At 32.5% G+C, this 16,888-nt stretch overlaps 1 protein-coding gene and 6 non-coding genes across 8 annotated transcripts; all 7 read left to right on the forward strand.

The window, feature by feature from the left end:
* The first annotated feature begins 633 nt into the window (after nucleotides 1-633).
* On the forward strand, nucleotides 634-5,365 carry LOC136207385 (pheophytinase, chloroplastic). 2 transcript variants are annotated; one of them, XM_065998652.1, is made up of 6 exons: nucleotides 634-1,005; nucleotides 1,104-1,215; nucleotides 1,728-1,821; nucleotides 2,967-3,147; nucleotides 4,051-4,120; nucleotides 4,779-5,365. In XM_065998652.1, the coding sequence occupies exons 1-6, from the start codon at nucleotides 680-682 to the stop codon at nucleotides 5,088-5,090; spliced, it is 1,095 nt and encodes a 364-aa protein (XP_065854724.1). In that variant the 5' UTR covers nucleotides 634-679; the 3' UTR covers nucleotides 5,091-5,365. The 2 variants fall into 2 exon arrangements, with proteins under 2 accessions (XP_065854724.1, XP_065854725.1); XM_065998653.1 differs by having other exon boundaries at nucleotides 2,970-3,147.
* Nucleotides 5,366-11,029: 5,664 nt separating this feature from the next.
* On the forward strand, nucleotides 11,030-11,108 carry LOC136207811 (small nucleolar RNA snoR117). The gene has a single exon (XR_010676937.1). It is a non-coding gene; the product is annotated as a small nucleolar RNA snoR117 (small nucleolar RNA).
* A 57-nt stretch (nucleotides 11,109-11,165) lies between these two features.
* LOC136207810 (small nucleolar RNA snoR116) lies at nucleotides 11,166-11,247 on the forward strand. Its single transcript, XR_010676936.1, has one exon. It is a non-coding gene; the product is annotated as a small nucleolar RNA snoR116 (small nucleolar RNA).
* Nucleotides 11,248-12,095: 848 nt separating this feature from the next.
* Nucleotides 12,096-12,172, forward strand: LOC136207786 (small nucleolar RNA Z199). Its single transcript, XR_010676912.1, has one exon. It is a non-coding gene; the product is annotated as a small nucleolar RNA Z199 (small nucleolar RNA).
* Nucleotides 12,173-12,211: 39 nt separating this feature from the next.
* On the forward strand, nucleotides 12,212-12,288 carry LOC136207558 (small nucleolar RNA SNORD18). The gene has a single exon (XR_010676695.1). It is a non-coding gene; the product is annotated as a small nucleolar RNA SNORD18 (small nucleolar RNA).
* A 73-nt stretch (nucleotides 12,289-12,361) lies between these two features.
* On the forward strand, nucleotides 12,362-12,449 carry LOC136207787 (small nucleolar RNA U54). The gene has a single exon (XR_010676913.1). It is a non-coding gene; the product is annotated as a small nucleolar RNA U54 (small nucleolar RNA).
* Nucleotides 12,450-12,520: 71 nt separating this feature from the next.
* LOC136207791 (small nucleolar RNA R64/Z200 family) lies at nucleotides 12,521-12,612 on the forward strand. Its single transcript, XR_010676918.1, has one exon. It is a non-coding gene; the product is annotated as a small nucleolar RNA R64/Z200 family (small nucleolar RNA).
* The last annotated feature ends 4,276 nt before the right edge of the window (nucleotides 12,613-16,888 follow it).

Here is a 16,888-nt window from a genome sequence, read left to right on the forward strand (position 1 = left end):
TTAGTATTTAACTGATCGTCCGGCGGCGGCTGGTCATGAAGAGATATGGGGGGTCACAACTTTCTCTTCTCCTTCTGGATGATGTGGTGGGGGTTAGCTTTCCTAGGCTAATTTCGGGTTAGGTTTTTTCTTTCTTGTTCCTACTAAAAAAAAAAACTGTCACTTTAGACCTCCAAATTTCGATTATGTCTAAGATATTTAATGTATCACTGATAAAATTAGAAAATTTTTCTTAAAATGCTAAAAACTAAATTTTTTATATATAAGTTAATCACCATTTTTTGTCAAACTATCTAAAGTATTTACTGTGTTAATATTATAGTTACAAAAAAAAAATATATGAAAGTGCTTCAATTTATCGGCAAACTTGTTTGGAATGTCTGATGTGACAGTTAAATAATAGTTAAATCAATTTTTTTCAAATTTTCAACATGCTAAAATTAATGTTGATTGGAAATATTAAGGTAAAATTTCTATAATTTCATATATTAAAGTTAAATCTACACTTCACTTGATACGTTAAAATTAAATTTACACTTCACTTGATACGTTAAAGTTAAATCTAAAGGTTGCTTTAAAAATTGGCCATTATCCCTTAAAAATAATAGCAAAATATTTAGCAGAAACTAAAAATTAATGGGTGGAAATACATTTTAAAAAATAAAAGTGCTCGGATAAAATGGGGGCAATTGCAGTTGCAGCGGGAGCTCAATGGAAGCCATTTTTATCACCAAAATCCGATAGATTAGGTTTCTTGTCTCAGTCTCACCCTAAGAATCCTTCAAACTTCAATCCAAGAACTCTAATTATCACCTCTTCTTCTGCTAGTTCTATCAGAGGATTCGAATTGAATGAGATCCAGAAAAGCTGCAAAAAATGGGTATGGAAGGGTCAATACTCCATTAATTACTTCGTTTCTGATTCACAATCTTCTTCTACAAGTATTTCTCGTCCTCCTCTTCTTCTTGTCCATGGTTTTGGCGCCTCCATTCCTCACTGGCGCAGGTTCGTTATTTCTAACTCTGTCGTATGTATGTGCTGGAATTTTCGGATTATGCTGATTTTTTTTGTGATTTTGAATTGTTTTATCTGGATTCATCCAGGAATATTCCTGTATTATCAGAGAATTACACAGTTTATGCGATTGATCTTCTTGGCTTTGGTGCTTCGGATAAGCCCAAGGGATTTTCATATACCATGGAGTCCTGGGCTCAGGTACTAGCTCTTGAAAATTTGGTGTTTCATGTTAAAATGGTGTTATATGTATGTATGAAGAGGAGCGGAGATAGGCATGTATGAACAGGAGCCGAGATAGGGGTGTGCCTGGAGGGTCCCCAGTCGCTGGAACCACTCCTATCATGGATGGTTTTGGAGTCCGGAAAATGAATGGTTTCGGCCATGTTATCCATAAATTAAGGTTGATGGATGATTAGTTTATTGAGAGCCTATTTAATTATAAAATTCAACTTAATTAATATATTATAGAAGATCAATTTTTCTAAATTTATTCAAAACTATCCGATCTTACTAAACTTAGTTTAATTTTGAGAAGATTTGTATTGATAAGAAAAAATTAGTTACGGAAAGAAACAATTGTAAAATTGTCTCCCTAACAGACCAATTTTTTTTTTGCCACTGTGTAAAAAATTGTCAATGCTACTCATTAATTTCATTTTCACTATATTTGCATAATTTGCTTTGTTTTAATTCTGAAGCATTATGTGCAGTTAATATTGGATTTCTTGCAAGAAGTTGTTCAGAAGCCAACTGTGCTCGTAGGAAACTCTATTGGAAGTCTTGCTTGTGTTATTGCAGCTTCAGGTTTTTTTTTTTGCAAGATTTTTTTCCCCTTCAAATTGATTGATATATATGTTGCATGGGAACTCCTTTTCAATAGCTTTATGCATTTTGTGTCGTTTACAGGCGCGATTCTGTAAATATTGAAAATAGAAAATGTATTTGTGGCTTAGGAAACCGTTTTCTCAAGCGCTCGAAATCGAGAATTCATTGCGGGTTCTAACCCTGAACATTTTTTACCATGGAAGCCTCATGGATATTTTCTTTTGCTTTATTGTAAATCACTTTTGAACATTACCGCGTGATTGTTGGTGAATTGTGTTTATTATTTTTGGATATTTTGGTTTAATTGTGTTCTCTAATTGTTTCCATGATATGATTTAAGACATTTTTTCATTGTTTTTGGTGAATTATGTTACATATTGACATTATTTTTTACTTGTTTGATATGTTTTGATGATTTTTTTGTTGCAACATTGTTGTCGACACATTTTGATGAATATATGTCATAAATATACCTGTTTTTCTATATTAAGTCATTTTATATTAATTTTTTTAGATAATATAATACCTATTTTAATTGCATTTATAATTTATTTATTAACAAATAAGAGAAAATACAAATACAAATTTGATTAATCACCAATTAATGCTCGAGGGCTATGTTCGTCCGACTAGCTCCTATTGTTTTTGACAACGTTGTATGTATAGTATAAATACCATTTGCTATACTTTTAACATCTATAAACATGTTTCTATATTTTTAATAGGCTTAATACATCAAAAGCCCATTGAACTTGTCCAAAAAACTTGATTGGTCCATGAACTTACATGGTGTCTAGTTAACTTTCTATTTTATACATCTTTAAGGCGTTTTTATAGTTTTAGGGACTTAATCGTGACAGTTTAAGCAAGTTTAGAGGACTAATAAGGTACCATGTAAGTTTTGGAGGTGAATCAAACTTTTTGAACAGATTCAGAAGGCAACTGATGTATTAAGTCTTTTTAATATTTACATACTTTTCCAAGTTTCCGGTTTTCTATATGTTTTTAGAAATAATGTTTGTATCTACTTCCGTGCACATAGGTGGAGACTTTATTTATTTATTATTATTATACATAAATCGAGATTTATTTTCATTTACTGATGGGGTTTTACATTCTGCAAGAAGAATCCACTGAAGCATTGGTTCAAGGGCTTGTGCTGCTGAATTGTTCTGGAGGGATGAACAATAAAGCAGTTGTTGATGATTGGAGGATTAAGCTTCTGCTGCCTTTGCTTTTGCTAATTGATTTTCTGTTGAAGCAGCGAGTGATTGCTTCAGCAATTTTTGAGCGTGCGAAAAAGAGGTACAAGTCTCTTGTTCATCCAAAGCCTAGTTGTGGGAAATGTTTCTTTAAAGGCTTAATACCCTGCAATTGGCCCAAAACTTCGACTGCTATCTGAAGTTTCAAGGCTTAATACATCAGGAGCTCTCCGAACTTGGCCCAAAAAGCAGATTGACTCCTCTAACTTAAAGAGTGTCTCGTTAGCCCTGACTTTCTTTCTAATAAAAGAAAGTTAAGAATCGGTGGATCAAATAGGACGAGCGAACTCAACCCTTCAATTCATTCTTCTCCTGCTGCAAATGATGCACTCTTGAACTTGCTTAAAGTCGCATGATTAACTCCTTATGTCCACCTGATAGAACAAGAGTGGATTTTGACAAATTGAAAAGCATACCACTTTATGTAAGTTCAAGGACAAATATTTCACTCTAAGCAACTTCAGGAAACCAATAGTTTATTTTAAGCAAGTTGAGGGGGTTAACTAGACGCTTTGCAAGTTCAAGGAGCCAGTCTGCTTTTTGGATGAAGTTGAAGGGGCTCTTAATTTATTAAGGCAACTTTCAAAAGTTCAAAATGACACTCTATTGTTCTGTTGTATTCAATAACCCTCTATTTTTCAATAGAATTTATTGGATACAGAAAATGGAAGACATGCCCTACCACATGTCAAAGTGCTCATCGCATGTCAAAAAGAAAATGCCAAATAGATAAATAATTAGGAACTTTTGAAAGTTTAAGTTGAAGTTTTGCGTTATTGAATGCAATTTGACAAGAATATGACATTATTAAATGCAATTGGATAAGAATAGGGATCATTTATAACTTTTGAAAGTTCAGAAAAGCAGATGAAGTTTTGAGTCAAGTACAGTAACAACACTTTTGTTAAGCCTTCTTTAAATTATTGGTTTGGTTTGGGTGTTGCAGAGAGACATTGAGGGACATTTTATTGTCTGTTTATGGAAATAAGGAGTCTGTGGATGAAGAACTAGTAGAGGTATGGCTAATTCTCTATGTTACTGCATAACATTGTAGGAATTTTGATTTTAATGCTTTTCACATTTACCTAATCATTTAGGAAATTGAAACTCGAAAAAACTTATACGACATATTTTGGGTCACGCTTCTGTACTTAAGAAGAATAAAAAAAATTGGAAACTCGTTTCCTAGAATATATTGTGTTTTTAGAAGTTAATCACGTATTCAGTAAATCATTAATATTTTTTAGATTGTTTTTTACAAAATTCTTTGAAAAAAGAATCTTTTTTTTCTATATCAATATGATGTTAATCACATGTTCAGTAAATTCTTTTTTAAAGTATATTTTTAGGGTAAATTACACTCATGACCACTGAACTTTAATGTAACATAAAAGCTACCGAACTTCAAAAATGTAACATAAAAGTTACTGAACTTTGCATTTTGTTACACTCGTGGCCACTCAACGCCTCAAAATGAAAATATTCAAGAATTAAAGTTGAATATAGATTAATGATCATCATGTTAGTAAAGACAAGTTCAATGGTAATGGTATAATTTTATCTTATATCTTTTACAAATATAGTTTTCCAATTTTTGTATCTGTTTCCTTTTCCGTGTAATATAGCTACATAGCCATTAATCAAACCTGTTGTTACAATAACTTTTTTTTACAGATCATAAGAGGGCCTGCAAATGATGAAGGTGCACTTGAAGCATTTGTTTCCATCGTTACAGGGCCACCAGGGCCAAACCCAGTGACTCTAATGCCAAGTATATCAATGCCGGTACTGGTTCTATGGGGTGATCAAGACCCTTTCACACCTCTTGATGGACCAGTTGGTAAATATTTCTCATCATTGCCTTCTAAATTATCAAATGTTACTCTTTCTGTATTGGAAGGAGTTGGACACTGTCCCCATGATGATAAGCCTGATTTGGTGCACAACAATTTGCTTCCTTGGTTGTCTCATATTTCTTCTCAATGAACACGTACACTGAGAAACGTTATTTTTAAAATATGATCTACAAAACATAGCTGGGAAACGGAAATGAAACTGAACAAAAAGACACGAAATGCGGAAATACTATTGAAGAGGAGTTTTCGTGCAATATAGCCTCTCATTGAATTCGTTAGCAATTATGTCCTTAAGTGGCCAAGTTTCTCAACAATGGTCATTTTATGTTGATTTGTATAGGTATACATGTAACATGTAATTTGATTTTTCTTTTTTACAAGAAATGAAGCAGTTATTTTTGCAAATTAAGGTGTTTAATGGTTTAAATTGAAAATGTTTTCGTATTCAAAGATGTTGTTCTATCGGTACTGCAGATTGAGTTTATGAGATCAGCACCAAATAAGATTCGACATACATTTTGGATACAAGTAGCAGAGGTAATAAATTGAGAGGCCTAAAGATTTTGTGTATCAAATAAGATTTGACGATTTGGATACACGCGGCAGGGTAATAAATTGAAAGGTCTAAAGATTTTGTGTTTACTCATGTTTTGAGTCGTTTTTGTTCTATGGATTTTCTAGCTCTATTTTTCTGGAAATAAGAGCGGTTTCCTGTTTTCCACGAGAAATCACGGTTTATGTTTGGAAAAAATAATCATAAGCCCATTTAGTTTATAATGGTTATAAATTATATAGTAAAATTATAAACACAATAAAAAAAATTATAAATTCAATTATCACAGAGAATAATCGGGGATGTATTGGGGATCTCCATCGAGGATTAATAGGGTGGGGTTGAGGATCCCTGTAGGGTGGGGATACCTTTTCCTATCCCTGTCATGACAGAAAAAATTATCTTTATTCCTATCCCATTGGGATTCTTATCGGAGATTCCCGTCCCTGCCGGACCGGTCATCTATTGGGATGGAATTCCCGTCCCCATTTACATTCCTATTTACATTCCTATATAACCATTAATTGAAACTGTTCTTAGAATGATTTTTTTTAGATCATAAGAGGACCTTGTTGATGAAGCATTTGTTTTCATTACCTTTTGCAAAAAGACATTGAACTTGAGCCACTCGGATTCAGGAATGGGACTTGAACCGCATAGACCTTCACTACCTGAGCGAAGAAAGGAAGCAAAGCAAACAACCTGGCTTCGGGTTATATAATAGAAATAGATGTTTACGCAAGGAGAGGACAAAGGTGAAGACGTTAGTAACGATTGCAGCACTGAAGACCCTTGCTGAGCAATCTAGGTTCATAACAGCCAATTCATGTTCTAAAATCTTTTATTTTAGATAAAAAAGTTGCTAAAACCCGGGTTTTTTCGATGAAAATCGAAAATTTTAGCTAAGATGCTATCTTATGATATTAGATGCCCTCTTATTCAGCCTATGCTTGCCTTCCCGGTTTAGCCCTTCTATCGGCTTAGGAGCCCTTTTCCCTAGCCCGCTATTGAACCCTAGGCTTTCCGCTTTCCACCTTTCTCTTTAAGCTCAATTTCCGAGCACTTTCTATCCGCTAAGGTATAGAACCTTCGTAATGATAGATGGTGGAGCTCATCAAGCTCAACAGAGGCTGTTTCATTGAGTGTTTAATAATGTAGTAATGATTTTGGCAATTTTCAAAGAGTTCTATATTGGAGTGACTTTTGAAATTTTCAAATAATATTGCCACTTTTTGGCAATATTCTTTAATTATTTTCAATATAAAAAAAAATTAATTTCTTATTATTGGTGTATTTTTATAACAATATTTATAATTAAAATAAATTATATATAAAGTAATGATTTGTAAGGCTATAGTGTCAACTTTTGAATTTAACTACTATTTAGAGCATTTATTTTTTTAATAAAAGTTGTCAAAATTGATGTATAATCTTGAGGAAATAAAATATTATATTTTAATATAATATTGTTGGCGATATTTTTGAGTAACAAAAATATTCCATTTACAACCTTGACTTATGCGGGAAAATGCGGACGTGTCAGAGAATTCTCAACCTACGTTTAAGAAAACGGTTTTTTTGTAGATATGCGTTGTTGCCGTGTGACCAGAGGTCACGGGTTCGAGTCTTAGGAGCGGCCTCTTGCCAATTAAATTGGCAAGGGAAGGCTTGCCCCCAATACACCCTTGTGGTGGGACCCCTCCCCGGACCCTCGCTCAGCGGGGACGCGTAATGCGACCGGGCCGCCCTTTTTTTATGCGTCTATATCTAATGGAAAAAGACTAATAATCAAACAATTGTACGGGAAAAGCAAGAATTGTGAAAATGTTTCTCTTGGTTCCTAGTTGCCGTCAGCATAACTTTAACTAGAATTGGACCAATAGTTTTCAGTAATTAAAAATGTAAATATAATAAAGCAAACACAAGAGTTTTGGAATTTTTCTTTTATATTTACTTTAAAATAAGAGTTTTGGGTTACAATAAACTGAATAAGAATGATTACAGCCAAGATAAATAGCAAATTTAATATCCACAGTGTCAAAGCAATAAATGTGATTGAAATTGAAATTGAAATGAACAATTGAAATGAATTAACCGAAACGATGAGCAGTTGCGTCGAAACGTCGCGTTGAAACGTTGTGTCTGCCTGAGGTTGTTATCCCAAGACCGATGCTTGATTTGAGTAAAATGCGTGTTTAGTGGGCTTAATTGATTGGACGTGAGTATAGTTAAATCAGAATTGACGTGATCAAACTGATATTTTGGCTAGGAAATTGAGTTTTTAGGTGTGAATTTGAGTAGAGAAATGAATCGGATTTGTGTTTGGTCAGAAAGAGAACAAATTATATCGAATCAGGGACCTAGAGGGACGATTTTAGTGGCTAAAATCGGACAAAGGGGGCTGCTGAAAATTGGTGTTCAAATTGATGAACAAAAGCTTGAAATTGTAGAGATTGTTGATGATAAGAATGAAGGATTTAATGATTGGAATTGGATTGGAAGCTTGAGAATTGTATTTAGTGATGAGTTTGGACCGAAAAGGGACCGAATTGGCTAGAAAGACATTAATAGGCTGAATATATTTAAGAGAGAAGTATGGATATGTGTTGTGTATTTGTTGTATTTGATTTGTTGATTGACTATTTTTTATTGTTGATTGGTTGGGGGGGCGCTTGGAATGAAGATGGAGAAGGTTATTTATAGGTGAAATTTGTGACTAAGCACACACTTACCCACTACTCATGCCATGATTTCACTTTGAACAAAATGTGATTGTGCTTCCTTAATTATAGGCGTCAACTTGGTTTGTTTAGCTTTGACCCGAAATTGCTTTGTGTTTCTGCAGCTGACTTTGAAAAATTCATACTCTCTCTATTCATCCTGTGATGATGCTAAAGATGGATCCAGAAAGCTGGGGACGTCTATTTTTGTGGATCCGAGCTCACTTCTGATGTTCTTGCACGTTTAGCTTATCGAATAATTTAATCAAAAGTGATCAGTGACCATTTCGGATTTTTTTGCACATTTAAGTTAGTTTAATGGCATATTCCCACTTTGTCACCCACTAACCCGTGTTTTCCTCTTCTTTTGACTATTTCTTTTTTTATTTTTATTTTTTATTTCTTTATTCTTTTATATTTTTTATTTTTCTTTATTTTTACAACAAAAATAATAAAAATGACAAACTGTAGGTTATAATTATAATCTATGGTAAAAATGTGAATAAATGTAAAAATTACATTTACTCCCAACAAAGATGTTAAGTTTTTATAATTTTTATAGCACCCTCTATTGGGATGCTATTATGGGCCATCATATTTAGAATGAATAATAAGTTTCCTAAGTTTATAGTTAGATTATGAGTTGCACCGGAATCAACAAGCTAGTTAGTCAAGCTCGGATTGGATGTAGCAGCCAACTTATAGGAATGTTTGAATGAATTTCGGTAATTTTGGTTGAGCTTCGACGATGGGCACTATTTCGCTATATGTTCGGCTCTTTTGTAATTGAGACAAGTTAGTGAACTGATATCGTGAGAAACAACAACAATATCATTAGTATGGTTCAAATTTTGACTTTGGTATTTATCGCGACCACCGCCCCTTCCTTGGACGTTACTGCATGCATAATAGTACACATATGAGGTGAATAAAGTTATAGTGGACTATCGAGAACATCAATTATTTTTCACCCGAATAATATTTATCTCACACAAAATTTAATGATTCTTCTTACATACATGTTAATTTTCATTTAACTAAATGCGATTGATTAATAAACGTTTGAGGATCAATTTTACAAAATAATAGGGTATTAAACATTTTGAAAGCTTTAACCTTTCATTTTTTTTTTGTGGATTAAGCCCTTAATTTATTATTTGGACACATTAAATTCATAAATTTTTTTTGTCATATTAAAACCTCCAATAATGTTAGCCTTAAACATAAAATTCTATTGACAAAGAAACTATAAAAATCTTATTTCAAAAGCATGTTTTTACATGTACTTATAATGAAAACTGTAAACACCTTCTTTTTGAAAAAACTGTAAAAATATTATTTAAAATTTATAAATATAATTTTATATACATATATACAATAAATAATATTTTTTAAATGAATCAAATATTCACAATTAACCAATTCTACCAGAAAACGTTTTTAATGTAACAAAAAATAAATTACTATAAAAAAACTATATGTTAAAATAAAAAATAATACGGATTTAATATAAAAAAATCTACATTACGTTTGATTCAATCTAGTATGTTTAGACTTGTCTACGGACCCGGGTATCTATCCAGCCTATGTTCCTTGGGTCGGACTTAGACAATGCTAATTGTTAGGCCCAGTCCGGTTCAGGTCCGCTAAAACCCGTCTATTTTTTTGGCGGGTTTGGGATTAATAAAAAGAGGAAATTACACCAAAAATCATGTTTGGTAAATAACTTACAGTTAATACAGATCTTACTTTCAATTTTATCAAATAACAGATTGTTTTTATTAATTTAAGCGTGCTTGGGCTGGGATCAACTTGGGTTTAAAAATCAAATCTCAACTCCAGCCCATATAAGCTCACCTAAACTTATATACATAATTTTAATTATAAAAACTAAAATTTAATACTTAAAAATAAAATTTAATATATAAATATATAAATATATAAAATTATTAATTAATATGAATAGCGGGTCGGGCTGACCCATAAATCATAATAATATTTATCCTTAAATCAAATTGATAACCATTAATTGTAATATATCAGAAACGTTAATTTTTATTTTCAAAATGTCATATAACAAAAGGATATTTCTGAATATTCATCCATTCTTCAACTTTTTCTGAAACTGCCATTCTTCAATTCCCATTTTCCAATTCTGCCGTGGCTTGCTCCACCAACAATATCAAAATTCAGTGGATTAGAAATTCGAGAGAATATTCTCATAAAAAATGAGAGACTGAAGGAGATGAATTGATCGTGGTTTTAAAGATCCATTAATGGTAAATAAAGTTGTTAATAATGGGAAATATATTATAATAAAATACAATAAAATCTGTAAACAAACATAAACTGTCCAATTGACAAAAGTAAAATAAAAACAATCTGTTATTTGATAAAATTGAAAGTAAGTTCTGTATTAACCGTAAATTATTTACCAAACATGATTTTTGGTGTAATTTCCTCCTACTCTTGCTAGTGGGCATGGCTGGATTAGGCCTTTTATAGAAAGCCCGTCTGGCCCGGCCTGGCCTGACCCATGGCCAGGTTACAGGGTGTAAATAGAGAAACATGCAATGGGTACTTCAGTAATTTACAAAATAAGAGAACTAGGGTTTTACTGAACTGCCGCATCCACCTCATTCTCTCCCATATATATATCACTCCTATGCCTCTCTTTCTCCTCACCTCCATATCTGCTCTCTATTCACAGATCTAATCGCAAACTTTCCTATTCCGTTTCAATCACTTGTTCATTTCGTTCGCAAGGTTTGAGTTTTTCATATCGAATGAAGAACAGGCCTATGATGCACTCTAGATTTGTCCGTACCATCTGATGATATCTCAATTGATGTATCGAATCTTTTCACTGAGGTCTTGTTTCTTCTTCTCTGTTTTTTTCATGTACATGTATATCTTTTAGCATATAAATGGAGGACACTGATGATTTATTATACCATCAAACTATGAGAGCTTAAAGCTCGTTGATGTTCATATTCTAATTTCTTTCTGAGTCCTTCAATTTTATGATGTTATTTAACTTTGGAGAAAGGCAACAATTTAGAGTCTCTGAATTGCTTCGATCAATAGCGATTTTAGTGCTGTACGTTGCCGACATGGAGCGGGTGCTCTGATTCTAGCACTTTTCTCACTATTTGAGTCTTATGCAATCAGTAGTTCCCACATCTACTCCATTTTTTATCGTGTTAAAAGTTGTTTGTCTTTGATTTGTTTCGATCGATAGCGATTTCAGTGCTGTATGTTGCCGAAATCGATCGGGTGCTCAGATTCTGGCATTTTTCTCACTGTTTGAGTCTTATGCTTTCAGTAGTTCACACATCTACTCCATTTTTTTTATCTTGTTAAAAGTTGTTTGAGTCTATGATTTGTTTCGATGGATAGCGATTTAGTGCTGTATGTTGCCGAAAGGGATCTGGTTTTCAGATTCTAGCATTTTTCTCACTGCTCAAGGCTTATGCATTCGGTAGTTCGCACATCTTCTTCGTTCTGTTTTTGTTAAGCCTTGTTTGAAGGCAACAATTTAGAGTCTCTGGTTTGCTTCGATCAATAGCGATTTTAGTGCTGTACGTTGCCGAAAGGGATCTGGTACTCAGATTCTAGCATTTTTCTCACTATTTGAGGCTTGTGCATTCAGTAGTTCCTACATCTCCATTTTTTGTTGTTTAATTTGTTTGAAGGCAACAAATTAGAGTCTCTGATTCACTTTCTCTATGGTGTATTTAGTGCTGTACGTTGCCAATATAAAATTAGGTTCTAGATCCTGTCACTGCCTTTGAATTTAGTGAGGTTTGTGCATTCAAAATGTTCCTACATTGCTTTTGATTCAATTATTTAATGTCATCTTAATCAAATGATGAAGAAATACTGCAACAATATGATGGATTCGTTCCATGATTCATGGTATTTAAGTCTCTGATGATTGATTTTTTTTGTTAAACCTTTTGGATTTAGTGTTTTTATGAGATATGATGAGTAACTTATTGGTCCGTGTTTCTGATTACACCATGACTGATTTACCTATAGCACACTCTGATCTCTCTTATTTGCTCGAGTCTTTTTTGAATTGTTTTCTGTTTGTTTCCTGAGAAAATTTTGATGAATGAATCTATATGCTCTGTGATTTTGAGCCTCATATGGGCTATATACGCTATTCTGATTTATAACATGAGCAGAAAGCTTAAAATGAAATATGAGAGCAATGCTTATTGATTAATATATATATTTATGGGTTTTTAGTTTTAATTTTTAATTATTAAAATTGCTATTGAATTTCTGCTATGATGATCTTATGAAACAATTCACATGTCAGACTTCAGAGATATTTAATCAATGAGAATGAAATTCATATTTCTGAGCAGACTTGCATTTTTTCTTCTCTTACAAATGAATTTGAAATATTTTATGTCACTTTTGATATTTTTATTAGGAGCTTCCAGTTAGTTTCAAATTTATGCATATTGGGGTAATAAAAAGGAGAATTACTAGAATAGTTTTTTGGATAAATTTCGAATAAAATCTGTGGTTTCACTACTTTTCACACAAAGGACTGGTTTATTTAAAAAAAATAGACAAGGACTGTGGTGTAACTTAAAACAAAGATAAAATAGAAAAAAAAAATATATAAAAAACTAAAATACATAAATTTAAAAAAATCTATAAATGTTTCAAAAAAAAAGATCTATAAATAAGTATTATCTAAATTTAATATTGCATCAGCAAATTTCTTTTTAGCTTTCTCTAACAGATTTTTGAAAGACTTCAATTTTTCTTCCATCTGCTCTTCCAATCCTTAATTGACTTAAGATAGTCAATTACTGATTAACAGATAAAAGATATTTTTTGCCATGTCTTTTATTAATTTAATAATTTTTTTCTTATTACCGAAAGAACCATATAAATCAGAAATGAGTTTATCAAATTTAGGAAAATGAACTCGTAGGTCGGAAATGAGTTCTTTCATTCTGAGTTTGACAAATATTATGTGTTACGTTTGTGAATCAATAACTGGTTATTTTAACTCAACTGAGGATCAAAAGAGTAGATGAAAGAAAAATTGAAGTTTCTCAAAAGCTCTTAAAGCACTTTTAATGTATGACAAAGATTATGTGTTTCGTTTGTGAATCAATAACTGGTTATTTTAACTCAACTGAGGATCAAAAGAGTAGATGAAAGAAAAATTGAAGTTTCTCAAAAGCTCTTAAAGCACTTTTAATGCATTATATAAAAAAAACTCAACCTTTTTAAAAAAATCTAATATATAAATACCTCTGTATTAAATCAATTTGTCTACACTTTTTATGTAGGTTTTATTTGTTATAAAACTCTTACATTAAATCAATTTGTCTCATTTTTTATGTAGGTTCTATTTGTTATAAAACTCTTACATGTTTTCAGTAAACTAATATTTTTTATCAGCCAAACAATTAATATAATTAATTTATTATGCAACAAAATAATCCAATTAATATATAAATTGGTTAAAAAAGTAAATATTAATTATATCTACAATTATTTTGAATCGAAATAGTTAATTAAAAAGTATAATTAATTGTAAAAATGGAATTTATAATAAATGATATTTTTTTATTTAAATAAAACACGAGGATATGAAAAGGAATAAAGTACAAGAGGAAATTACATTAAAGGCATGTAAAAAGGGCGATAAAAAAATAATGATACTAGAATATGCAACATATTAAACAATTGAACTCCTAGGTCTTTGGTTTAGATCTCTTGTTTCATGACGTCGTCATATATACTTAACTGGATCATGAGTTAGCATGGTATGTATTGCTTCATTGCAAATTGTCAACTCTTGATTAACTAAGTTTTCCAAAACAATCGAAGGGTTTCCTCTTGCAACGCCCTTAATGTCTTTCGCTTTAAAAATTTCAGGAAGATAATTCCTATAATATGTGTTTCGTTCGTCTTCAACAATCATATTATGTAGTATAATACAAGCTTCCATTATATCATGCAGTTTTTTTTCTTCCCACAGCCTGGCAGGTAGGGGTGAGCATCGGTTCGGTTACTAATCGAACCAAACTATTGGTTAATTGAACTGAAATTTACTCTATTTTCATAACTGAAACGAATAAGTTTGGTAACCGAATTTGATTTAATCGAAAATTTTCGGTTCGGTTATCGACTGAATAACCGAAACCTTGAAATATTTAAATTTTTGTACATTTTTATTTAATTAGTTTTCTTGTACAAAAGTTACAGTTGAATAAATTAAAGGCTACTTAACTAAAATATATATATACAAAGATAAAAGTGTATTTTTTAGGGTTGGACTATTTATTTATATATATATAAAGATAAAATTATATTTTTTATATTTATATATTAAGTTCGGTCGGTTATCGGTTACACCGATATTTTTTTTTTTAATAACCAAACCGATAATCCATTACCAAATTAAGCTAAAATCAAAATCGAACCAGAATATTAAAATAACCGAACCAAAATAAGATTTCGATTCGGTTATCGGTTTTTTTGTGCACCCCTATTGGCAGGTCCACGAACAATATTAAAACGAGCTTGAAGTACACTGAAAGCCTGTTCCACATCTTTCCTACCAGAGTTATGCATTGTCCTGAATATAATTTGTTTCGGATTAATAGTATGTGGAAAGTTTTTAACAAATGTAGCCCATTCTGGATATATGCCTTCAACGAGGTAGTACCCCTTGTTGTACATCTTACCATTAAACATGTAATTCTCTGGTGGAGATTTATCTTCTATCTTGTCCTGAAACAAATGTGATCTGTTTGTTAAGGACAGTAAGGTCGTTGTTCGATCCAACAACACCAAAAAATGCATGTCATATCCAAAGATCCTGTGAAGCAACAGCTTCAAGCATAATTGTAGGCACGCCTTGATTCCCTCGGGTGTTCTGTCCTTGCCACCCAATAGGACAATTCTTCCAAGACCAGTGTATGCAATCAAGACTCCCAAGCATACTTGGAAACCCATGGATATCCTCGTGCATAGAGAATAAGCGTTTAACGTCATCAGCATTTGGCCTACGCATATAAACTGCTCCGAAAACCTCAATGATGACCTGACAGAATTTTGATAGACATTCTAATGCTGTGGTTTCAGCAATCCGGATGTACTCGTTTTCACGATCAGCGGTCTCTCCGTAAGCTAGCATACGTAATGATGCAGTGCATTTTTGAATGGGTGTGAATCCCATCCCCCCTAATGCATCAACCCTCTGTGTAAAATAGACTGTATGGTTCTCCAATGATTGGACTATACGCATGAACAATGGTCTACTCATCTGAAACCTTCTTCGAAACATTTGGTCGTTGTAGACTGGTGCATCAGCAAAGTAATTTTTATATAAACGTTCGGCTCATTCCTCACGATTACGGTTGATATGTCTTCTACGACGAATTGGTGCTGATGGTTCAAGAATTTCTTGTGTGATAGCTTGCTCAATAAGAGCATCTGCTTTGTCCCACAAATTTGCAGAAGTTGCTTGTTGTATCTGATAGAAGTCATCGTAATTGAAATTGGACATTTTATAAGATGTTAGTCAAGAAATAGATGAGTATTTTGTATTGTGAAAATTTGATATGACTTGTTGCAATTTATAGATGTAATAGTGGGTTCTCTAATTATTCCCAAAGATAGCACATGAGATAGTGGAGTTTTGTAATCCTAAAGATAGCACATGAGATAGTGGTTGATGTAATAATTTACAAGGATATCACATGGGATAGTGGGTTTTGTAATTATTCCTAAAGATAACACATGAGATAGTGGGGTTCTGTAATGATTCCTAGAGATAGCATATGAGATAGTGGTTGATGTAATAATTCATAAGGATATCACATGGGATAGTGGGTTCTGTAATTATTCTCAAAGATATCATATGGGATAGTGGGGTTCTGTATTGATTCCTAGAGATAGCACATGGGATAGTGGTTAATGTAATTATTCACAAGGATATCACATGGGATAGTGGTTAATGTAATTATTTACAAGGATAGCACATGTGATAGTGAGATTTTTGCTTTATATAAGACTCACCCATCTCAGCCTCCAATATCACCCACTTGTGAAAATAGATCCATCAAACTTCCCCATGAAATATAGCATCATCAAAACCCTCAATCACTCTAAGTGTACTCAAAAGATGATTGAATATCAATATGATGTTGTCCGCAAACATTTATTTAACCGGAAATGTTTCATCCTAATTTCCCATTTATGTCTTGTTTCAAACTTTCAATAAGGGGAGAGTTCCCCAGGAGCTCAATGCACATGTGTTGGTTCTTATACTACATGCATTGCATACCAATGAAATTTTCTTTATCTGAATGGTGTGACGGTCTATGTGGGGGTACTATTGCTGCAAACGTACAAATATTTATGAAATGATTTATGCTACTTGATGCATGGAATGCGTATTTTTCACGATTGTTGTTTGAAAACTCGAGGGGTTTTAGAGCAAACTATACACAAAGAAAAAATATTTCTGTAATATTTTTTCTAAAAAACCGTCTACTGCATTTCATGAGCTTCATGATGGTTATCCAACTTCCTTATGTGCGAATTGACAATCTCTCCATGGTGCATCTATTTCTCTCCAACGAGCAAGTGCGCAGAAAAACAATTACAGTG

Source organism: Euphorbia lathyris, chromosome 9 (genome assembly GCF_963576675.1).
Source record: "Euphorbia lathyris chromosome 9, ddEupLath1.1, whole genome shotgun sequence".
Lineage (NCBI taxonomy): Eukaryota > Viridiplantae > Streptophyta > Magnoliopsida > Malpighiales > Euphorbiaceae > Euphorbia > Euphorbia lathyris.

Excerpts from the sequence above, each read along its gene's own strand:
- LOC136207385 (XM_065998652.1), top strand. The coding sequence starts at position 680 with ATGGGGGCAATTGCAGTTGCAGCGGGAGCTCAATGGAAGCCATTTTTA. Across the intron at positions 1,006-1,103 it reads TCCATTCCTCACTGGCGCAG|GAATATTCCTGTATTATCAG; the intron begins GTTCGTTATTTC and ends GGATTCATCCAG. Across the intron at positions 4,121-4,778 it reads TGGATGAAGAACTAGTAGAG|ATCATAAGAGGGCCTGCAAA; the intron begins GTATGGCTAATT and ends TTTTTTTTACAG.